This window comes from Chanodichthys erythropterus, chromosome 14 (genome assembly GCF_024489055.1).
Source record: "Chanodichthys erythropterus isolate Z2021 chromosome 14, ASM2448905v1, whole genome shotgun sequence".
In the NCBI taxonomy this organism is placed as follows: domain Eukaryota; kingdom Metazoa; phylum Chordata; class Actinopteri; order Cypriniformes; family Xenocyprididae; genus Chanodichthys; species Chanodichthys erythropterus.
Window position 1 is genome coordinate 34,350,392 of NC_090234.1, and position 18,421 is coordinate 34,368,812.

General features: G+C 35.4%; 1 protein-coding gene across 1 annotated transcript in view; it reads left to right on the forward strand.

The window, feature by feature from the left end:
- The window catches only part of lrp1bb (low density lipoprotein receptor-related protein 1Bb), a 359,341-nt gene that overhangs the window by 199,174 nt on the left and 141,746 nt on the right, over positions 1-18,421 (forward strand). Inside the window, exons 16-19 of the mRNA XM_067410627.1 lie at positions 202-327; positions 2,317-2,433; positions 15,677-15,757; positions 17,478-17,648. Coding sequence (XP_067266728.1) covers positions 202-327; positions 2,317-2,433; positions 15,677-15,757; positions 17,478-17,648 — 495 coding nt within the window. The remainder of the gene's footprint in view (positions 1-201; positions 328-2,316; positions 2,434-15,676; positions 15,758-17,477; positions 17,649-18,421) is intronic.

The window sequence follows — 18,421 nt, forward strand, 5'->3', positions numbered from 1 at the left end:
ATGTTGAGTGGGCTGTCAGCAGTATAACAAAAACATGTCAACAACCCCCCAACCCCCCACCTGCCAAAAAAACAAAAACAATAACAAAAAATGTCAAGCGTGCAAATGGTTTATGTTCTTAGATACAATATGTACTTTTTTGAGCAAAATTTTTCCTGTTTGACATGTGGTGACATTTTTTGCTTCCTTTGTGCCTTCCAGCTAACCACAGTTGCCCGATTGACCAGTTCAAGTGTCCCAATAACCGCTGCATACCCAAGAGGTGGCTTTGTGATGGAACCAATGACTGTGGAGATAATGAAGATGAGTCTAATAAAACATGCTCAGGTAGAACTCTACTCCCTCATACATATTAAACAGATTCATCCACCAATATCTACCAATCATACCACTAAGTCACTCTACAATTGCTGTGTGTTTTTTATATTTATATTTTTATATTATATTATATTTCAGAAATGAAACGTATCAATCATACATTAAACTTACATGCTATATGAATTATTTTAATATTATTTCTCATTTCAGGGTCATGCTAAATAACTGTAGAAACTAAAAGCAAACATGGTAACACTTTATTTTAGGGTCTTTTAACTATTGCTTATTAATATGCATATTACTAGAATATTGTCTGTTTATTAGTACTTACTAAGCACATGTTAATTCCTTATTCTGCATGACCTTATTGTATATTCTTAATCCTACCCAATATCTAAACTTAACAACTAAATCACTAACTATTAATAAGCAATAAATTAGGAATTTATTGAGGGAAAAGGCATAGTTAATAGTTTGTGTTCTATACTAAAGTGTTACCACAAACATTATCTTAATATCACTTTTTTTTTTTTTTTTTTTTTTAAATTAACATCATATGATAAATGGCCTAACTGCCTTATGATATATGATAATGGAATAACCCAAATTTCTGATATTGAACTTTTTGTTTTTGCCAGTGGCTTTTTCCCTCACAACACAAAACCTTTAGCCTAAAGGATATATTTTTTCTCTCATTAAAAAAGTACTGAGTAATAGTAAATGGTAAATAATTATAATGAAATATTAATAAATTAATTATTAATAAATAAATGATTAAATGTATTAATAATGTTAATAAATAAGAAGTGACATGCATATTTTCATGTTTTAGGAGGCTTTCAAAATTAAAATAGCTATGCAAATATCAATTCTAAGAGCATTCATAATATTTCAGGTTACAGTTAAAAATGTCTTAAAACATGGTTTTCAGTAGGAATTATGAGCATTTCAGTTTCCGTTTGCCATTGAAAAGTGAGTGACAGCATCAGCCTCTGCAATTTTTTAGTGATTTACCATTTTTGAAATGTTGGCTTGTTATTTATTTACTGATTGTCATTTCAAGCTACCTTCTCAGGTACTATAATACTAGGGCAAGGAGCATTGACTTTCTTATGGGAGCATGATAATCGCTAAGCATATATGTGCAACGAAGTGAACTTTTTCTCGCTACGGATTGTAAGAATCACTTTTCCCCAACCTGCTTTATTCTAACTAGAGTAACACCTGGCCTGTTTCCAGAAGTTAACACTTTTTCACTACTTTAAGTGCTGTAAGATCAATGGAAGGGAAGAACAGATGTGATAAATGCTGTCAACAGTCTGACATCCCTCTGATAAAGCCGGAGAAGTCTCAGGCCTTTGTTGACTTGGCAGAAGCCGTTAGAGCAAAGCGATGTGGAACACAAGTGATTATACTGAATCAGTGAGGAGCTGAAATTGACAGCAGATGTTAAAGCGATTTAATATTTCATGATTCAAGATGATCTGAAGCAGAGAATTGCTTGAATTGGCTGTAAAATAGTCTCTGGTGTATCAATGAAATTTTGATCAGTAAGCTCTGAATTAAAAGATTGCCTTTTGGTGGGACTAATTCCTGGAGTCACACATCAGACTAAACCAGCTTAAAGAAACTACCCTTAAATTGATTTCCTCTTATGAGTGTGTTCAAACTCTGGACCTTGGGGTTAGAAATCAAGAATTGGTGCAAGATTGATTGATTGATTGATTGATTGATTGATTGATTGATTGAATGATTGATTCACTTTAATATAATCAGTTCCCCCCCCACACCCCCAAGAATTGTATTTATCATTATTGTTCTATTGAAACAATCTGTTAAATATTGTCAAATTTTTTTTTTTGCTCAAAATTGCTAAAATAATGTTTAATAAAATCATTAGGTGGAATTGGAATAAAATTCTTATATTCTTTGAGATTCGCATTCAAACTCTAAATGGCATGAATAATGTTCTTGTTCCCTTTATCGTTTTGTCTTTAGCCCAGCCATGTCGGGCTGGTCAATTCACCTGTGGTAATGGTCGCTGTGTACCAGAAGCATGGCGCTGCGATCAAGATGATGATTGCGGAGACATGTCAGATGAGTCCACATCCTGTGGTGAGTCACTGTCCTACTAGCTAATTGGCTTGGCAAAATTTACTGTGGTATAACTGGTGAATCTGTCAGCACTGTCATCATCAACCAGCCTTACTTAGGACAAGTTTCTCTCTTCCCCTTTCCACCAACACAATACCAATGCTTGTGTCAAATCTGACTTCATTAAATGCTTCTCTGCAACCAAACAAATTGAAAAGAAAAAAAAAACAAGGAATAAGGCAATGACAAAGAGCTTAATGTGTCATGCTTGGCCAGGTTATGCTACAGCATAGTCAGTTTGGCTTTCAAATCACTGGTAACACTTGCCAGATCTGAGAGAGCATTGCCTCTAGAATACGGCTGTCAAGCGATTAATTTAAAGGGGTGGTTCAGTGTTTTTTTTCTAGGCTTGATTGTGTTTTGGGGGCACAGTTTAACATATCTTAATGCTTTGTTGTTGTTTTTTTTTAAAAGCCATATTTTTCATATATTTTACCTGTATTCTACACCTCTGTTTTCACTGTCATATAAACGGCTCGTTTGACTTCCTGCTTCTATGAAGCCGCTCCCTACGAAATACGCAATGTGCTCAGATTGGTTAGCTGGCCCAGTGTATCCAGAGCCTTCGTGATTCGCTGAAGCATCCGGAAACGCCACGCCCCTTACCATTAGTTCTTACCGGTTACATGGGCTTTGGTGGAAATGTAAATAATGGCGTCTATATCGCTGTATCAATTTGAACCTGAGTCAGACCCAGATGAAGAGGGTCACGCAGAACCTCTGCAATCACGGCTTTTAAAGGAAGTTTATTAATGGTATTTCATATTGTATTTGTGTCAAAGTATTTAGATATGCTGTCACTGCTGTTTGCTAGATTTCAATATACAGTTTTATCCTGATTAAAGCTTTACTGTAGCCGAATACATGACTGAGTAGTAGCATTTTTGTAAAGGTATCGTTTAATTTATAGCATAAACAACTGTTTGTCTATAAACATAGAAGTTTGTTGGTGTTTGTAGAATTTAGCTAACTGGCTAGCGACGCAAAAACATGTTGGTTTTTTTTATAATGTTATGTCCTTGATGCAACCAAAAATAGCAACAGAACTATACGTTTAAAAGACCTGTACAAACAATAAAATGTATTTACAGTTTGAAGCCAATAAACGGCAGCTTCTGCTTTTAAAGTGGAAACTGTTTCATCTTTCAGTAATAGCCTTTCTGCAAATCCAGCATTAAACTCGTGTAGATTCTGGAAGCTGTCTTCAGCATCGCATCCAGTGTATAAAATATGACAGATTATAATGGGTTCTATTATCTTTTGACGCGTCACGCCACTCGTGTCCGGTGTACACAACTCTTCTTCTTCCATATGCTGCACCACATGGCCTCGCCCACTTTGTTGCGTGTTCCTGTGGGCATGTTTTGCAGGGTTTATGATGTCACCAACCCGGGAAGAAGCTCGTTGTAGTTCAAACTGGTCGTTTTTGTAGGCAATAAAATGCCATAACTTTAAAAGACAATATCTCCGTTTGCATTGAACTTTCAGCGCTGTAACTTTGCAGATACTGTTTATGCTCAAGCAGCAACATTACACACTAACTAAAGTTAAAAAAGTGAAATTGCATTGAACCACCACAACACATTAAACTTGGCTGAGAAATATGATAATTTAAAGTCGTTATTGTGTTAAATGAGAAAGGCATGAAACAGAAAGTACAAAAAGTAGCTTTAGGGGAAAAAAAGAAAAAATATATATATATATATATTTTTTTATTTTTTTATTTTTTTATTCAACATAGAATTTATTACACATCAACTTTTAGCCTTCAACGGCCTTGAGGGTGTGTAAATGATCAAATGAGGGACTATACATTTAATGCTTTTTATTAATATGAAAAAAAAAAAAATCTTTTCATGAAATGATACTCTAAATAAGAAACTAAAACTGCCAGTAAAAGTGGTGGTAAATATCTTAATAAGTAAGTCTTTGAGTCATTCATTCATTCGATTGTTCAAAAAGCTGATTCATGCAGGAATGAAGTATATTGCTCTCTTTATGAATGGCCATTGAATTATTGATTCACCCGACTGATTCGATCATAACACAGATTTATTCAGAAACGGAAACTGTTTTCATCAAAGACACACAACAGTTCTACTCTGGCTTTATAGTTAATTTTTTCGTTGGCAAAATTGACAATAACAAGACAATATTGTGTCTAAAATTAAACGCATTATGAACTTCAAGGGTGTTTTCACAATTGGGTCCTCTTTAAAAGAACCAAACTCAGACCCCTTTAAGTGGACCAAGAGGTGAACCCAGTAAAAAAGGACCCAGTTCTCTTTACGTTCACACTGTCCCTGTCCCTGAAAGATGACTCAGGTCCTTTTTTGGTCCACTTATGGAGGAATGTGGTCTCAGACCACTTTGTGTTCATACTGGTACTTTCTGGATCTTGTTCAGTTCAGTGTTTGATGGCTTGACCTATGGCCTTCAAAATTTGATCCCATTCACTTACATTGTATGTGCCTCACTAAACAAGAAGTTTGTTTGTAAAAATTATTATTACGGAGCCCCGCACATGACATGCAGGAAAAAATCATAGGCTAAATCATGCAAGATTTACTAATTCGTTCCCTCAATTTGCTAAATCGTGTGCACGATTTACTTTTTTTTTTCCTGCATGTGATGTGCAGGGCTCCATATATAAGTATTAATTATTATTTTGTATATTGCTACACATGCTCTTGAATGAGCTTAAAGGGATGAGCTTAAAGGGATAGTCACCCTCTTGTCCACACCGGTAAGACCTTCATTCATCTTCGGTACACAAATTAAGATATTTTGATGAAGAGGGTTTTTTTTTTTTTTTTATACTGAGCCGGTGTTCTGATGTAGAACCTGGTGGAAGCGCTGCAACGTAAATAGCATAGCAGAATGACAGGGGAGAGACGAATTTGTTGGATAAAGGTGTTATTTTTGTTTTTGCGCGCAAAAGTAATCTCGCCACTTCGTAACATTAAGGTTGAACCACTGTAGTCACAAGGACTACTTTAGCAATGTTTTTACTACTTTTATGGACATTGCATGTGGTAATTTCGTTGCTTTCAATGGAGGATAAAATAACCAAATTTAATCAAATTTCATCAAAAATCTTAATTTGTGTTCCGAAGATGAACGAAGGTCTTACGGGTTTGGAACCACATGAGGGTGAGCAATTAATGACAGAAATTTCATTTTTGGGTCATCTAACCCTTGGTTTATCTTTTGAACAAACATACATTTTGTTGCAATATTACAACATTAATTACAACATATTATTGCACTATATCATACATCCATCTTTGTAAAAAACATTTATTTTGAATTGTTTTCCTTGAATCATGTTTTATTATTATTAGGGGCCAAGCCCCGAAGGGGCTGTAGCCCCTATTGTAATTGTACGTTTTCCCTTTTATTATTATTATTCTTCTTCCCGAATGGGAGTCTATGGCAGCCCTATCAACGGAACATGAGAAAATGATGAAATTTGGCACAGAATAGTGCTCATGAATAGTGATTGGACCAAATTTGGAGTCTCTAGAACCAACTCTCTTCATGCTTCGTCTCTTCATGCTGATGTTATTCAACTTCTTACATTAAGTCTCCACCCATTACAGTAGCGGCCATTTTGAAAAGTACAGTATTTGTTTTTTTCGCTTCTCCTCCTTCAAAATTTGTCCAATTTTGTCCAAACTTTGATCAGATTATCTTTGGACTGAGCCGCACAGAAATGACCGAACAGATTTTTTTTATTCATCTTTGTTCAAAGGTTATGATGTCACAAAGTTAACGAGGTCGACCCAAAATTAGTATAGAGGCTGTATCTCGGCCAAACTTTGAGCAATCGAAACAAAAATTGGTACCCTTCATCAGAACCATGGTCTGAGGGTCTATGCCAAACTTGGGAACAGCGCCACCTACAGGTCATGAGATATGAAAAATGGCTATTTTGGCCAATAACTTTTGAACAGTTTGTCAGAAAATCAAGATCTTGGTGTCTATGGATTCCTTGGATCATGCCGAATCCGACGATACCGATTCTGTCAATATTGGATGAATCACGTGTCCGCCATTTTGAATTTTGTCATAAATTGCGATATCTTTTAAACAATTTGACATATCTTCACAAAAATTGGTATGTATGACCTTTAGAAGGTCGTGAAGGTACCTGAGAAGTTTCAGCACAGCGCCACCTATTGTTCCACAGATGTAATGATTATTTCAAAAACGCTTATAACTTTTGAAAACACTTTCCAAAATGTGTATGCTTCATGTCATTTTATTCCCTGGCTTATGCCGATTCCGACAATGTATCATTTGTCATTTTCCTTAAATGTACCTGTCTGCCGTATTGAAGTAAATGAAAAACAGTTTTTTCACTACTCCTCCTACAAATTTTGGTCAATTTTGTCCAAAATCAGCTCAGATGATCTTTGGACCGAGCCGCACAGAAATGACTGAACAGATTTTTGATATTCACTACCATTTCCGAGATATTCATCTCTGAATGTGACCTTGCTTGTGTTTGTTGTCTTATGCTAGTTAGCTTAGCACAGTAATTGCTTAGCATGCTAAACTATTGCTATTCTTTCTAATGTGGTCTTCAGTCAACAGGTTAACCAAAACTTAGTTGGCATTAAATAACTTTGCATACTAATATGGTTAACATGCTATGAAGCTTTTTTTTTTTGTGAACTCTTTCTCACACTGAAACCTCTGCTTAGCATACTGATGAACTTGCATGGCTGATTAGCTCAATGTGTTACGCCACGGATCCCGAATGCTCTGCATCGTGGGTTCGAAACTCAGTGTGACACATGCCCAGACCGCATGAGGTACTGTGGCAGGAAAAGATGCAGAACTTGTGTCTGTTCTAGGCATTCTGCCTAAAACTGGTCTAATCTGAAGCTATCACATGCAATTCCTTTATGTCCAAATTCGTAGTTATTCTTCTTCCCCCTGTATGGTAATCAATGAACCATAAGAAGGAAAATTATCAAATTTGGCATGCTTGTAGTGATAGTAATTAAAAGTAATTTGACCAACTTTGGAGTATCTAGGACTAAGTCTATAGCGCCACCACCAGTTCAAATATTCACTTTTGTAAAGGTTATAACTTTTGAACCCTTTGTTCCAGAAAAATGAATGTCAATACAACTGATTCCTCTCTTCATACTGATCACATTCAATATCTTACATTAAGACTCCACCCAGTACAGTAGTGGCCATTTTGAAAAGTACAGTATTCCATTTTTTCACTACTCCTCCTACAATTTTTGTCCAATTTTGTCCAAAATCAGCTCAGGTGATCTTTGGACCGAGCCGCACAGAAATGACTGAACGGATTTTTGATATTCGCTACCATTCCCAAGATATTCATCTCTGAATGTGACCTTGCTTGTGTTTGTTGTCTTATGCTAGTTAGCTTAGCATGCTAACCAGTTGTCATTCTCTTTAATGTGGCTCTTCAGCTATCAAGTTAACCATGAGCTTCATTAGCATTAAGTTAGCTTAGCATGCTAATATGGTTAGCATGCTAAGTAATGCTTTTTTGTAAATTCTTTCTTACACTAAAAGTTCTCTTCCACAGATTGTTGAATGTGCATCCTCAAGTAGCTCAATGTGTAAAGCCAGTTACCTGATGAGCTCTGCACCCCAAGATAGTGGGTTCGAATCCCAGGTGGAGCGGTTTTATGAAATAGTGTGTTTTGATTCCTTTACTGCCTCTTGGATTAGAAATAAATGCTTTTTGTTTCATGCTGTGTTCATTTTCATCTAAGCTTATGTACATTCTGAGTTCATTTTCGCCCGTAATTCTGAACCAGCTGTTTCATGTTTGTTCATTTTCTGCTGTTTTTCCTCTTCCTGCTCTGTATTGCGCTACAGCATGATGAGCTGCAGAATGATCTAAAGTAGTTATTAAATATAACATTCAGTGCAGTTTTATAAAAATTCTTCATTTTGAGTTCATTTTCACATGAACTAATGAACTTCGGCAGGTGTGCCAACATTCACCTGCACAGTGGTGCAATGAGATGAGAAATGGACACTGGACTCGGAGGTCGTGGGTTCGAATCCCGTGTGGGGTTCCTTTATACAATTGTGTGTAATGAGTCATTTTGATACCTTTTTTATCCAAATAAGCATTGTACTAATCTTTATTCCTCTTGAATGAGATACAAGTGTTTTTAGTTCATTCCCTGTTCATTCTCTGAACTTCTATTGATTTTCATTTCATTTCCACCTGTCCTTCTGAACCAGCTGTTTTGCATGTACATTCAATTTCTGCTGTTTTTGCTCTTCCTGCTCCGTATTGCGCTACTGCCCCTTCTGGGGCTTGGCCCCGAATTGCTGCTTGCAGCTATATTTATTATTATTATTATTGCAGAAGGCAATGATTACATCAGCATAGAAAAAAAACACAGACAAATACAATAAATAAAAGATGCAAATGAAACTGCTTTAAATTTTCAGGTAAAATAGGTATAGCAGCATTCAAGTAAGAAACTGAATAATCAAAGGAAAAAATAAAAATGCGTATTCTTCACTGTATGAATAAAACGTATACTGATTCTACTGATTATTTTATTAGATTGTCACTTTAAGAGCTGCAATAGCCTAATGCATGTATCTAATATACTGATAAACATAAACAATTTCTTTCCCAGATACATTCACTTAAGACAAAGCCTGTTTATGTGAACCTAGAGTGTTTTGACACTTTAAATGCAGTAAGATGCTATAGATAATTCAGTTTAATAAACACGCTGTGATGGCTGGTTTTCTGTGTATCCGCTAGGTGTGTGTGCTCATAAACCATATATAAAAAATTTAACTGGCGAGGCATGCAGGCACATCTCTCTTACACAGTTTGGAAGCAGTTAAAATCACAATCAACAAGTGTACGTTGTGAAAAAAAATTTGTAGAGATCTGACAGAAGCAGCAGCCATGATGAAAAGCTGATTTGTACGGAGGCATCCGATGACCAAACTACAATGGAATTCACGAACTGAAAAATCGAGTGAGCCCAGAGTGGTTTGTGTTTAGATTATGTGTTTTTAGCGAACCGTACCATGAGATGAAATCGACCACCTCCCGAGATGGTCTCGGTTCGGTTCGTTTTTGAGGGGTCTGAGATGATTTGGAGTGCTCACATATGGGACAAAAATAACACGAACCGCGCTCAGACCCCTGAAAAGGACCAAGTGTGAAAACACCCTTATTTATTGAACTGTTGTGTAAAATCAATATCACTCATGCTATTTGGAACAAAAACAACATTCGTGTGATATTGCGCTCATATATATGTGATATTGCTTAACTATATTATATTCTATGAATATGAGACAAAATATTTTGCCCTGATATCTTACATTTTAGGGCCATTCCACCATCAGATGACCTACGCAGGTCTGGGGCGGGGCAGGTGTGTTAAATGCGTTAATAATTTGAATGCATTATTTTCCCCCATAACAAATTCATTAAATTAACATGTTAAATCGACAGCCCTACTCTAAAGGTATGTCTTTGCAGCCCACTTTTATTCCTCCTCCAACAGCTACATGTCAATGTTCAGACCAAAGTACAATGTTAACCATGTACATTCTTCCAGCCCCAGGGTCTGCTTTTAGAAGCAGATAGGAAATGGGGATTAAACTTAGATGCAAGAGCTTTTAAGAGTGTGGCAGTAATACCAATCAGAAATTCTCGGATGTTAAAAGCTCACCATAACTAAATCCCAGACCTTGAAAGCAGACGAAAAGAAATGACACAGGGCTTTGAGAGGAAATGACCCAGGAAAGTTACCACTGTGAACTCCCACAGTGAAATGACTATTCAGAACAGAACGTAAATTCTGGAAATGCTGGGTAAGACAGGTAACCCTTTGAATAGTCTCTCCTTACACAAGCAATCTCAGTCAAAAAACATTTCTTTGCAATTGGTCCGTATAAAAGAAGGCACATAGTCTGTTTTGGTTTTTTTTGGTTTTTTCCCTTATATTTTAAATAAATGCAACAACTTAATTATACCCGTGTATAACTAAATCCCAGACCTTGAAAGCAGACGAAAGGGTGTCATTTTTTTATTTTTATTTTTTTTTTCTTAAGCCAGAAACTAATCTGACTAAACTAAACCATTTTAAAATGCTGGACGGTTGTTACTTATTATTATTATTATTATTATTATTATTTTTATTTTTACATGTCAGCCTCTAACTCTCTGTCATGACAATTGGTGCACATTCTGTTTTCCGTTGACTATGCACAAAAATCAACATTCGAGCATGTGATGCATTGTTTCCATAGGGTCCCTTTACATTTATATGTACATTTAAAAGGTCGGTGTAAATTCATCTTTTCACAGTATCATGGTTTCATCATATATCACTTTTGCTTCCTGTCATTTTTACTCCCTCGAGAACAAAATTTAAATTCTGACTTTTTTTTTTTTTCTATCATGCTATGCAGTAACAGTGTAACTTTCTGGGTTTCTGTCACCAAATGCTGCAAATTGCTCAAAGTGTCATTGTCTTGGTTACCTCTGCTGTGTCTTAGGCTGCCTCAGTACACTCTTGCACAAACACTCCCAGTGTAAGCAGTAATTAGAGTGCATGCCTGACTTCATTTAATCGTAATCAAGCTGGGCCAAAAGACGTGGAGCTTCACTGGCTCCCACACTGCACTGCGCACAACACACCTAACATGGTGACGCTTAGCTTGCTGTGTGCTAATTACTATTCTCTAAGCATTTTGAAGCTTTTAAAATATGTTTTGCCTTCTTACAATATTGGTATGCCAGTGTAGCTGGGGCATTTTGGTATTAGCCATCACTGCCATAAAAAAAGTAATGGTTCAACCAAATATGTGCATTTTGTCATCATGTACTCACCCTCATTTCATTTCTTTTATTTTTAATATATATATATATATATATATATATATATATATATATATATATATATATATATATATTTTATGTAAAAAGTTTGAACTGCTCTTTTCCATGCATAGGGAGTGTATATAGTTAGAAAGGACCTTTTGTGTTTCACAAAAGTAATAAATAATAAATGATGATAAAGTTTTCATTTGGGGGTAAAATTGACCTTTAAACAAGATAATAAAGTAATTTTCTATGGATCTTCAGTATTTATTTATTTTTTTTTCAAAATTACAAAAAAATGTATGACATTTGTACACTATGATGTGTCATGTGACTGTCAGTTTAGGTCTAACTATGCTCCGATTCAAAATAAACAAAATGTGGGATTTATTATCGAAGTATTCAAAATATAATATAAATAAATTTGATGATTGTATTGTATTGATTTGTATTATTAATATATTTATGTAATGCATATGTATATAATGGTATTTATATGTGTATCATATTTAAATATCATTAAAATACATTTTAATATTTAATAATATTTTTGAAGCCCTTTTTCTCAATTTCAATTTCATGGTACTATACATGTAAAATTGCATGTGCTTTTAATTTATTGTAGAAATGTTTGCTTCTTTTTTTTTTTTTTTTTTTTTTTTTTTTTAGACAACAATACTGGCTTGTTTGAAGATAGGATTGTATTATAATCTAAGAGATGTGAACTTGAACTGCCCCTGCCTATTGCACAGATTCGTATAAATGATTTTTCCCCCCGTCAAATCAGATTTCACTGGGTAGAGTTATTACTCCTGCAGTCTCACTTCCTGTTGCTGAACCAGATCTTTTGTGAAAACTGGTTGTTGAAAGTAGTAATTCCCAAAGTCAGGGGACTGAAACACTCTGTTGTGAAATTTAGAAGTGGGATTTACTGCTGTCAACAATAACAGCAGCATGTTCTGGGAATAAATGTTCAAATACAACTTCTTCTTTTTTTTTTTTTTAGTTTTCGTTTATTTGTTGACTCAACTGTAATCTTGACTTGTAACAATCTCCTAGATTAGCAACACTTCGAATGATGTGCTTTCCACTGACTTCTAAGAGTTCTTATTTGTGCCGGCAAAGGTTTTATTTGTGAGGGAAAAAACAATTCCCTAAAAGTAATTTTCTCTGGGAAGCCCTTGGGATCTGTTATTTCTGAAATCTCACGCGCTCCATTTACTGCTGTTTGTGTTTTAGAGATGTCACTCAGTGGAGCAGAATTGCATCTAAAAATTGTGAATGATGCTGACACACATATTCTAGCAATTTTTGCTAAGTTAGTATTAATTTTCATGGATTATAACCCAATTACTATTTTATGGCCATTGTATGATGACGGTTTAATTGTTCTGTAATGAAACAACATAAATATGCTTAATTTCAAAGTGTCCTAGGCACGCATTTTCATTTCATTTTCATAACAATTATGTTGTTAGATAAACTCTCTGCTTAAACACACACACACACACACACACACACTGGTTTCTATGTTATATGGGGACATCCCATAGATGTAATGATTTGTATACTGTACAAACTGATAATCTATCCTACACTAACCCGTCACAGAAAGCGTTCTGATTTTTTTACATTTTCATAACACTTAGTTTAGTATGAGTTATAAGCTGTTTTCCTCATTGGGACCAAAAATTTTGGACATTTGGTCCCCATAAGGTAAAACCAGAAAGGTAAAAATGACAGTTATTTTTTTACAGCTCATTAGATCTAGCATTCTGCCCGCCTTAATCAGACACATAGATTATGCAGTAAGATTACATTTATTTGAATTAATGTATTATAGCATTTGTCTGAAATAATTATTGCGAGAGAGATGATCTTACCTCCTTGTTGGTGAGAAATAGAATGTAGCAATTCAGTAGCAAATCTATTTTATTAATAAAAGTCGTGGGGCAGCATTAATAACGAGTTTCTGTGCTCCTGAATGCTTCTGTATTACAGTGCGGTCTGTGCGAGTGGTGTGTTTGTGCTCGCTTCAGTGAAAGCAGCGCATTAATATAGAATGTGATTAAACTGACTGGAACTACCCATGCATTAAACTGTTTTAATGCAAACCTTCCAGCCAATCAGAATGGAGTATTCAGACAGACCATGGAGGGCTCCAGACTGCATATGAGAAACATCAAACGGCAAACAAAATGAAAGTGAAACAAAACAGTGCTACTCGTTTGAGCTGTGCAGCACAGACAATTTATCAGCACTAAGCAATAATAGTGCAGCGCAAGCTCAGCGCGCTGATCTAGATCACGTGACAAAGCTTACTACACTGTACACACTGCTGGGCGATCGAGTGAGAAAGGGTTCATGCAATTCAAGCACTTTTCAAGGACTTTTTAAAGTGCTTCACACTTTTTCCAGCAATTCCAGCACTTAAAAGCTCTAATTTTTAATGTGATGATTTGTAAATCTAAAAGTTTAAAGATGAAGGAAAACTAACACTTCTAGGAAAACAAAACTTTAAAAAATACATTAAATTACCAACAGAGAAGCGCTTATTGACTTTCTAATATATGGAAAAGTCTAATGAAAAACCAAAACTTCTTCAAATTGTGACTGAATTACACAGAAAGAGCGCTCCTTTTATAATCACTGAAGCTGTTGGTCAGTTCAGTATGGTACATTTAATACGAGTAGTATATTTACTTTTCCCCCTACAAAAATGTTTTTGCATGTTACTGTTAATAAGTTAACTTTATCTGCATCTCAATACAAGCTCTACTTTTTTCCAATGAATAACCACATAATATTATTAGTAACTGCACTTATTAATGCAAAACAATAGTAATATGATTAAAATACCTTCAAATTCTCCTTTAAATTACCTTTAAAAAAAACAGCACCACCTTCAGTAGAACTTAGTGGCACCAGTGCCACTGCTCTCAAATGTTAGTCTGGAGCCCTGCCATGGTATAAATATAAATAAGAGTGATTCAGGTAGAGCATCATCTTGATTAAAATACTTTCTTCTTAGCATTTCATAATATATGTAAATGTACGAATTGTAATCTGTTCTAGAGTTATAGAATTAACAAGAAGTTATAGAATTGTTCATTCAGTCACTTCAAGCCATTAATCATAAGTTATTAGCACTGTGCCCATTAGTACAGCACTTAAACCTGGGATTCTCTAAGGTTCATGGTAATGTTGTTGAAACAAATTTATTGGTTGTGTGGGCTACTTGTATGATTACTCATAATAATACTTGGCCTGTTTAGAAATTAGTTTCATGCTAGAACAGTGTACAATCAAGCAAAACTTGAAGACATGATAATATATGGCGTAGGACCTGTTACCAAACAAAAACATCAAAGAACATAGTACACTAATAACAAATGCATCGTTACACAGCCATAATTACTTTTCGTAAGTTGACAATTGTTTCATCTGTGCATATGCACATAATTGGTTGAATATGTGTGGGGGTTTCTTGACTGAGCTGAGAGACACTTTAAAGAGAAACAGATGTTGTTTCTCCACTGCATGTCATGTCACTGTTCCTGCATGCAGATGAGCTGTGATGTATTCACGAAAAGGTATAACGAGGTACGAGACAAGATACTTGTGTTCATAAGCTTGCAGATTGTATTCATCAAAATAACTTGTAAATGTGCTGGTGCTTTTTTCCATAAACTAATCTTTATCTTTAAAAAAGAAAAATCCATTTTCACCAAAGGCATCGTGATCCACAGGTTAATAGCAAAACCTGCAGTAATTCATAATGATGAAACAATAACCTTTTGATATCTTTAAATCAACGCTACAGTAAAGTGCACAAACCATGCTATCGCATCGCTGGTGCGTTATTGCTTCCTGGTGAGCTCTTATTGCCTCTGACTGTTTTCCACTGCATCTGTGAGGTCTCGTTTTCCCTTTGTTTGTGATTTCATTTCATTAACCTTAGCTAGAAAATAGCAATAATTCACTGTGACATTTTGCATGACCTTCAGGGTGTCTTTTTTTTTCTTTTTCGCAGTACTAGCACTAAACCCCCGTGGTATGAAAAAAAAAAGTGCTGCAGGAGAATAGTTACAGGTTCAAAAACTTGCAAGAAACTATGAAATTTCCTGAGGACAAAAGAGCCTCCAAATTTAATCTATTAGCATGACAGAGCAATCTGTGCCAGGACAAACTTCTTTTGCAATTTTTCAAAGCTAAAAGCTAAATGAAAAATGGGTTTTCTTCTCCAGTGTATCAAAGAGACAATGATGTATTGGATGGGGTTCAAGCGTCAGGGTTTTTGTGGTGAACGTTTCTCACACTCTTTCTCTCTGCTCACAGCGTTCCCAACCTGCGAAGCTCTCAGCCAGTTCAGCTGCGCTAATGGAAGGTGCATTAGCATGAAGTGGCATTGTGACTCAGGTGAGTGTATCCAGAAGTAAGAAAATACTTTACCATTTGCTTTACTTGCTCTTCCATTTAGCATGATGATATATTAGCCTATATTCTTTGGAGCTGATAAAAGAAAGCCCGGCACTTTAATTCAATTAAGTCCATTGATCCTACTGTCCAGTCTTTTTTGTTGCACAAGAAGTGCATCGCATTAATAACCATTAAATATTCACAGATTATTTTATCTGAAATATCTCCATTTCAGATCAAGGAGGGTGTAAAATACAGACCTCTATAATTTATTGCCGGGCCTCAAGGTCTGCAATACATTATTGCCTGAGTGCAACACTCGATCATCAACAACAATAAAACCTGCTCTTTTTATATCTGTTTTTCTTATTTCTTTCTCTCTCCCACTTTTTTTTCCTTTTGTTTCTCAAATGAGATCATTCAACCAAGGTCAGCATATGAAGGCGTTATTTCTTATCCAGGGTCAGGTCCTTCGGATACCATGCTGATTTTTCAGTACAAAATGAGGCTTGGCGTAATTTGATGCCCTGAAGACTCTTGTTTGAAAAACTCCTGTGGTGCTGTCCTCTGTTTTTGTCATTTCAGTTCCTAGTATTGTGCAACAAACCATGAGGCACAACAGGGTTAAAGACCCCCTAAAGGAAAATGTGCCATTTTCTGGTACCAAAGTGTATGACAATCATAAAATCTATTTATTTTTATTGTATTTTGATGGAGCAACACAATTTGTGTGACAATATATGATAAAAAAAAAGAAGCTCAACCTCATACAGTGTTGTTTAAATGTTATTAATACTGGGTGATTCCGTGTCAAATCAAATAAACTTCCCTGGCTCAAATGTTTGATTTTGTTAATATTTCTTTCTGTAGAAAGACAAACATAAATAGTGATGGAAGCCAAAATATTAAATGTCACAGATGTATATTTACTGAGTAATCCACTATTTTGTAGAGGGGGATCAAAATGACAGTTTTCACCTGAGATTTGGAGCCAAATTAGAGGGGCGGAAAAATGACTTTATAAAGATGGCAGCATCATTGCTTTATTTTTACACATAAAGTTGTAGGTCTATTAGTAAAATCTGTTGACTTTAGTAATCTGTTTCATTATATGCCAACAGTGACTGTTCAAAAATTGCAAAAACCTTGTGTTTTTTGCTTCAAGTTTGCATGGCTGTAACTCAAGAAGTATTAAAGATATCGTAATATGCTTTTGGATCTTTTTAGGACCTCTGGTTGAGTTAACACGGAATGACCCTACTTTTATTCAGCACAGAAGCATTTAAAGTTTCCTAAGATTTCTATTTCAAACATGTGATGTTCTTTTGAACTTTCCATTCATAGAAGAATCCCCCCAAAAAAAAAAAAAAAAAAAAAAAATCACGGTTTCCACAAAAATATTAACTGTTTTCTACACTTACATTAAAAATAAATGTTTCTTGAGCTGCAAACCAGCAAATTAGAATGATTTCTGAAGGGTCAGATATTTCACAATATTGCATTTTTGTTGTATTTTTAATAAAAAAAACAAATGCAGTCTTGTTGAGCATAAAATACTTTTTTTCATAAACAACAACAACAACAACAATAATAATACAAATCTTACCAACACTTAAACTGAATGGTTTAGTATGTGGACACCATACTGTCAAAAGTTCTCTGTTACAGTGAGTTATTCTGATACTAATTATGCATGACTTTCCTGTATATGTGATTATAGATGATGACTGTGGAGACAACAGTGATGAAGCAGGCTGCATTCACTCCTGTGCTAATGGCCAGTATAAGTGCACCAGTGGCAGATGTATCCCAGACCACTGGGCCTGCGATGGGGACAATGACTGTGGGGACTTCAGTGATGAAAATGTGACTTGTGCTGGTGTTGCCCCTGGTAGGACATCACTTTTCTCTCTTTACCCACTTTATGGGACATGCATTTAGGTAATTTTGTCTAAGTGCTTGCGGGATGATTCTGATAAAATGTAGCTCTGTCTTTTTTTAAATGCTTGGTTAAGATATGCATGGGGGAGACTGACATATTTTACGTTCTAAAACCTTTATAAAGGCCCCTGCATTCTGTTCCATTCAATCATCTGCACGGTGTCTAGATTTGATTATATTAGATTCAACTTTGTCATTGTGCAAAATACAGAGCCAGTAAAATATAGTTGCATCTAATCAGAAGTACAAATAGCAATAAAGCATATAAATAAACTGCAAACGATGCTTAAATGGCATTATAGTGTTCAGCAAATGATCTGACTGACATTACTGCCACAGACTGACAATCATTTTGTACCATTGTGTCTGTGTACCATCGCTGTCCAAACTTTAATCAAGACCACAAGATGGAGATAATTGGCAAAATTGATCTGAATTTGAAAATTCTGAAAAGTTGTCTTTACATCTATCATTGCTGTCATTTCTGAGTACTCTGGTACTTGTGGACATCCCTAGTTACAGTGTATGCCATATAAACACATCAGAGAAATCAAAGAGTGTTTAGAGAGGTCGAATTTCCCTGTTAAGTTAATTAAAAACGCATTTGCATTCGTTTCTGTACATGAACAACTTAACCAACCTACCGAGTGGTTTCCAGAGAATCTGTTTAACATGACTAATTAGCAGACTAACAAAGAGCCGAACGATAGCGATCAAGTCAGT